General features: G+C 27.8%; 1 protein-coding gene across 1 annotated transcript; it reads right to left on the bottom strand.

Annotated features, from left to right (window-relative positions):
* Nucleotides 1–283: 283 nt before the first annotated feature.
* On the bottom strand, nt 284–2,788 carry LOC123884766 (cyclin-U4-1-like). The gene is made up of 2 exons (XM_045933975.1): nt 2,373–2,788; nt 284–658 (listed from the first exon to the last, which is right to left on the bottom strand). The coding sequence occupies exons 1-2, from the start codon at nt 2,699–2,701 to the stop codon at nt 382–384; spliced, it is 606 nt and encodes a 201-aa protein (XP_045789931.1). The 5' UTR covers nt 2,702–2,788; the 3' UTR covers nt 284–381.
* Nucleotides 2,789–6,978: the final 4,190 nt, after the last annotated feature.

Here is a 6,978-nt window from a genome sequence, read left to right as displayed (position 1 = left end):
TATTTTTTTAGAAATCAGAAAGTTAACCCACAAAACATAATATAACAAAAATGTCCACAAAATGTCAGCTTCATGATAAAAATTTTATCTTATCATTTCAGAAATTCAATTTCTCTAGGGACTAGTAAAAAATACCATAATTGCTACTTTAATAAAAAAAAAACCTAAAGTAAGAAAAAAAAATTAAAATTCCCTTCACACCAATTTTTTTAAAGTAATCCTGACTTAAAAATAGAAAAATTTGGCAAGAGATAGGAGAAAAAAGAGTATGAAAAGGAATCCATAAGGAAAAGTAATTCAATTGCCAATCAGTAAACAAATTCACTACATTTACATAACTAGTCAATCAATCTACTAATTGCATTAAGAAAATGCATTAAATCAAACAGCTAGCTGTTGTTGGTTTTGATGGGAAGATTCATCTTCATTGAAGCATAAATGTGCCTTTAGTGATTTTGCTAAACTTATTGTAGAATCAACAAAATTCAATGGTTGCATTTGTAGCATTTCTCTTTGGAGATGAACACAATAGGCTTGGAATGTCACTGGTGTTACATTTAAATTGAAACCCAAACCAAATAAGAAATCTAATTCAAGAAAATTCATCTCTGCTTTGGTGATTCCTCCAACTTTTGCATAGTAAGCATTGTTGTAGCATCTGAGGATATAAATCATAGACACACAACATTAGGTCATGCAAAATGTTTTTTTTTTTTTTTTTTATAGAAAATAAGTAACAACAGTATTAACACTGGTTTGAACTAAGAGTAAAAGTTTAGAGTTCAAGTCTTAACGAATGTGAAAAATAATGACATCAACAACTAATTACTAACTTTGATAATTTCGAAAAAATAAATAAATAATATATATCCAAACTAATTATACATTAATGAAAGGTAAACGAGCAAAAAACTGCGCCGCTAGTCTTTTCTGAATGGCAAAATCAATTCTTTTGAAAACTACATCCATAATATCAATGTATCTAAAATTTATTATTATTAATAGATTGACTAGGTGTAAGTTGTTCCTTATGTGTTTTTTAGTTTTTCTATTTTTATCTTTTCTTTTTGGTTATGTCCCCCCTCTTTTTTGTACTTTTTATTTCTATTAATCTATGTTGAGGGTGTTGCGGTAGGTGTTTCCTTTGCCCCTTTCTTTTGCTTAAAAAAAAATTATTATTAATAATAATAATGTTATTATTATTGTAATATATTTATAGTAAAAATAACAGTTGGTTATGTGAATTGTGAAGTGTAGTAGTAATAGTTAGCTAGCATAGTCACAGACTCACATGGGTGATTGAATTGAAAGTGTGATTAATGGAAAGCCAGCCTGGTCATAGTATTATTCACAAGAAAGGTAATATTCTTTTTAAAGTTTAATTTTTGTGACAAGATTAATAGCTATAAAGTAGAAAAACCATATAATAATTGATGATAATGAATTTCAATTAAAAACGAATTGTTCAAGAGAATTTAAATTTAAATTGAATTTTGACTCAAACAATCAAAGGACAAATTTATTTATCTTTCATATCTTTCATATAAAAAGAAAAAAAAAACTATAAAGTCTAATAAATAAATTGAATGGTATGGTAAGTGTCATCAATATTTTCCTTAATAAGTGCCCTAAGATATTCTTAGTTTTTTTTTTTTTTGGTACATTAAGATATTCTTAGTTATGAGACTAATTCTCGAATCGAAAGTAAGACATTTGAATTTTTTTACTTTATTGGACAGTTTCTTAAATAGATGACTCAAACCAAATATCGAATTCGGATTCTTTTTATATTTCCAACTCTCCAAACAAATATCATAAATTTTTTAACTTTCAAGTGTAAAACTTTTTTACATTATATATAGTCATTGTTGATGAAACTTTACGTCAAAATAATAGAAGAAAGGAAAATATAATGCTTGAAGTGTATGTAACACTTCAAATTCAGAACAATATATATTAAAGTAACATTCAAAATATATAAAAACAGAGGAAAAACAGAGCAACCAAACCATCATTATGCTTTTGTTTGATTAATTCATTGTACAAAATTACAAAAAAATCTCTAAGACAAATCGTTCGCGAGAACCGAGTTCAATTTTTAATAAGAATAATTCTTGAACAAATTTTATTTATCTCGAATTCTAAATTACTGATCACCTTTTTTTAGGAGACGGAGAGTTAACACAAAAAATAAAACTACAAAAAATTCCTAACAACAAAAAAATAATTAAGAATCACATGAATTGTGTGAAATAAAACAAAAGGGTAACACCTAAAATTCATCACTAATCATTAAAGTTTCAGAATTTAAGCAATTAAAAAAGATTCAAAATTTTCAAAAAAAAATTAATTGAATAAAGTATAAAACTTACACATCATCCATGAATTTAGCAGCCACCATGACACTAGTAATCAACAAGCGATGAACATTGAAAGAATTGATAGGCAAAGAAGGTTGTGATTGAGTGAAACGATCAAGATAAACATAAGCAACAATGATGCAAGATGAACTACAATTTGCATACTTGAAAATTCTCTCAAGATAGCTTTGAATTGAGATATCTGGTCTTGTTAAACCTTGAAAAACAGAGATCTTTTGATGATGATTTTGTGTCTCATCATTTGATTCAGCAACTCTTTCTAGAAGTGAAGATAGAAAACTTATTAATTTTGGCATCATTGGACTCTCTAGTTCTGCCATTGATAGATTTCTGACAAAAGTTACATCAACAAGTTTTGAAATTTTTATGTGAGATAGGTTTGTGTATTTATGGTGCACATATATATATATATATATATATATATATATATAGAGAGAGAGAGAGAGAGAGAGAGAGAGAGTATATGACAGGTAGATAATGGTAAGTTATAGTGAGATGAGATTGATAACATGACTGTAAATTTGTATACACATTATATGCAAATCTATTTTTGGCATCATGCTAAATAAAAATAGGAATATGCTAATCTGTGTACTCCGAGATACTAATTAAGCATATCAATAAAGAGATTTTCCTAATTTTTTTGATTCAATATTTTAAAATTATAAAAAATTATTTTTTAATATTAATTTTCTCTTTAATTTTCTCTTTTGTTATGCTTAACAGGTATCTCGAGTGAGCTTGCCCCATAAAAATTTTGGAGTACATAAAATTATTTAATTTAGTTATATTATTTAATTTTATTTACTTGTATATGGGTATAAATTTTTCTAATAAGTATTTCTGTTTGTTTTGTTATGTTTTACTTAATTTGATTTTGATAATTTTTTTTATACTAAATTGTCAAGATTCCCAGCTGTTTTCTCATATCTGCTGGATCAATAAAATTTCATTAAAGTTAATGAGTTTTAGACAAAATAAGGGAAATAGGAGAGAAAAATTAGGATTATTTATTTTATCAAAATATTTTCTATTTTATTTTTAACAAAAAAACTCTTTTTTTACGCAAATAAAATTTTTAAATAAACTCTTTGTAGTGAACAATTATCTTGTACGTATTTGCATAAAAAATGAAAATTACAAAATAACTATTTTCATTATTTCTAAAAAAGCATAATCTACAACTAGTATTTTATCTACTTTCCAACACAATGACTCATTTTAAAAGTCATCCTAGTAAGTTAAAATGAATAAGAAAAAAAAGTAATTTTTTTCTCACAAAGGAAACATGTTCTTAGAGTTCTATTCTATATGTATAAGTGGATCTCCACACCTCTCAATCTCTCTTACTCTCTCTAAATACAAAGAGATTATAAAGGTTGATACTTTTGTTGATCCAAATGGCCCTAAGTAATTTAAATTATGAATTGCAAGTTGGCATATTAGTGGTGGTTTGGGTCCTTTTCAAGAAAAGTTTTGTGTAATTTGAATTGGGTAATGATTTTTTCATTTCAAAACTTGATTTTTAAAAGAGGGAAGGGTGGTGCTTTTATCGTTGGATTAATTAATGTCACTTTCTTTGAAAATAATTAGCGGTTTTTCTTATGATTATATTCATACTCTTCATGTGATTACATGTGAGGAATTTGTGAGTGTATAGGGTAATGGTCCCACAATTTGAAGGGCTTTGCATGTGTTTAGATTCGAGTACAAGTGGGTGACATGACATGGATTTGTTATGTTGGTCCACAACATTGTAGACTGCTTTTGTTCCTACTTCCTTCAAAACAAACTTCAGACAGATAATAAGTGCTTTGTCTTCAAGATTGGTTCATGTGATCCAATCAATCTAAATGTTTGAATAATATAATAGTGTAAGGGCACTAATTAATCTTAATTAAGGTTCTAGAAGGCACTATCAGTGTAACAATAAATTGATCTAAGTGGTAAGAGTTTTGATCCCCTTAAGAATATAGTTAAGAATTCGATTATTGACTCGTGCGTATGGAGAAAATTCGATTGGAAATTCACATTATGTGCCCCACATATTCCGCGACAAAGATTAATCATCACTAACGATGGTAGAAATTTCGTACTAACTAGTAGGGTGAAAGAATCCAGTAGCAAACGAGATTGATTCCAACTCCATTAGTCTTCTGTGTTTGCAAGCACCCTTATGACATCTTTTAAAAGCTAGAGGAACTTTCTATTTCAGTATCGGAGATAAATGATCTACTACATATTACTATGTTTGTAAATCTAGGAAATTATTTATAGACAATGCTAAGTGCCTCTGTAATACTAATTAATCATATTAATAAAATAAAAAATCAGTTTTGTCGCATAGTGGCCAGAAATTTTATGTTTAAAGTGGATGTCCCAACTCCATCTCCTACATATCAAATGTAATGTCACTTACTAACTGAGCTAAGTTCATGAAAACTATTTTTTATTTTCTTTTTTATATGTTTAACAAATGTCTGGAAACTTTTTTTTAAAATAATCACACTAAATTTTATAACTTAAATTATTTCTAAAAAGATAAACAAACATAATACAAGCACATTAGTTTAAATAAAGTGCATAGTGCATACTCTCAATCACTAAGGATCTTTTTATGTTGATTGTTACATGACATATCCATCACTTATTTTTATAACATAATGATTTTTAATCTTATATATCTAATATAAGTTTATAATTTATGATACTTTGAAGAGCGACAACGTTGCATATTCTCTATGATCAACATGGTAGCATAAGTAAGCAAAAGAAAAACAGCTAGCATGAGATGTATTTTGCCACAATAAGAATATGCATAATCCAGTTGTAATACTAATTGGTAGTATTGGCTTTACATGCAAATAGAAAATATAGCTAAGATAGACATGAAACTTTTGCAACATGACACCCTTTTTGTGGATCTAATCTCTAACGTGCTAAAAAAGCAAAATAGTGTAACATTTGTGACAAACATTGTCAACTTTTGTTGTCTCATTTGGCACACAACTATCTCTTCCTCTCACCACTGCTGGAAAAAAAGTAACTGTGGCTTGAAGTTGGATGCTTGCTAATGAAGAAAAGTAAATAATCTATTGTTCTTATGCTTTTGTGGTTGATAAAAAAACATTTTAGATATAACTCTTTATCAAATTTCTGTTACGTTACATATAATAAGTTTCTTTTGAAATTTCTACATTAAAAAAGTAGTAGTATATATTAATGGACACAATATTTCTCTAAAACATATTTAAGAACCTAATTCAACCTTATAAAACTGGCTTGTAAAGTAAAGATTGCCCTTACTTATAAATATATATATTTAGGTCATCTGACAACTGATATAGGGCTTTTTAACACACACCATCGCGCCCAAAACTATTGGGATTTAGCGCGAATATAAATGGTGAATGACTCGATCAAAAACCTAATAGCAAGAGGCTCAATGGATCATGGAGGAGGCTCTAATACCATCTTATAATTGGGAGTTGGACCTAAGTCAACCATAAAAAACCGGTTTGTAAGGTGGTGATTTTCCTCACTTATAAACATATATTCAGATCATCTTGCAACTGATGAGACTTCTTAACAATATATTTATGTGGTCATGATAAGAGAGTTAAATACCGATATGATAAACACATGATAAGTCATTATTCTATTATGTGGTTTTTCGGTGTTAACCCTTCGCTTCTTATGAGAGAGGTAAGTAAAGTCCGATCAAGAATTATTCATTTTAGAAATCGAACTCATATTTTCTTAAACAATCTGTCCTTAAAAAAACTCATTAACCACTTAAATTTAATCATTACATTTTTACCTTTTTTACCTTTTACCTTGTTTCCCACCTCATAGAAAATTAGATATCATTAAATATATTATAATTGGATTAAGAGAGGATAGATTCCTATTTCAAAAATAAATAAATCTACCTATTAATTTAAATAAGACTTATATATTTTTTTTCTTCTTAAGGATTGAGGTTATCTTTAGAGAGTGGTATCTTTTGTTTGCATAGTAGAGAGTACCTTTAACATAGGAAGTTAGTGTACCAATTTAGTTGAGTGACTGGTCACAACAGCATTCTAATTATGGTTATCTTGGTAATGGACAAGTATGGAATATATATATATGGATGTACACACATGAACCAACCAATAATTTCCAAAGAACAAAATAATGAATAGTATGTCTTAAAGAGAACAAGATTCTATAACCACTACCAAAGTTATATGTTGGAGTAAAGTTAACAACATATCATGTATACATTATACTGCTTCATTAAAAAAAATGTATACATTATACTAAATATGCTAATACATCTTTTAAACAACCCATTAATATTATTTTTTTGCTCTAACAACCCATTAATATTTAGTAACAATATATAAAGATTTCAGTTCTAATTGACTCTAAAAATTTCTACTAAAAATAAGACAAACTAAATTATAATTTTGTTAGGTTGAACGTCGTGATCAGGATTAGAAACCCAACTCCCCACACTAGTAAATCTTCCATTCAAATAAAATGTTGCAGCTTGGCCAAGGGTCCAAGGAAGTAATTAATACAAACATTCACACACAGATATGTTATATAC

This window comes from Trifolium pratense, linkage group LG5 (genome assembly GCF_020283565.1).
Source record: "Trifolium pratense cultivar HEN17-A07 linkage group LG5, ARS_RC_1.1, whole genome shotgun sequence".
Taxonomy (NCBI): Eukaryota; Viridiplantae; Streptophyta; class Magnoliopsida; order Fabales; family Fabaceae; genus Trifolium; species Trifolium pratense.
The sequence above is the reverse complement of the archived record's forward strand: the minus strand, read 5'-3'. Positions and strand labels throughout refer to the sequence as shown.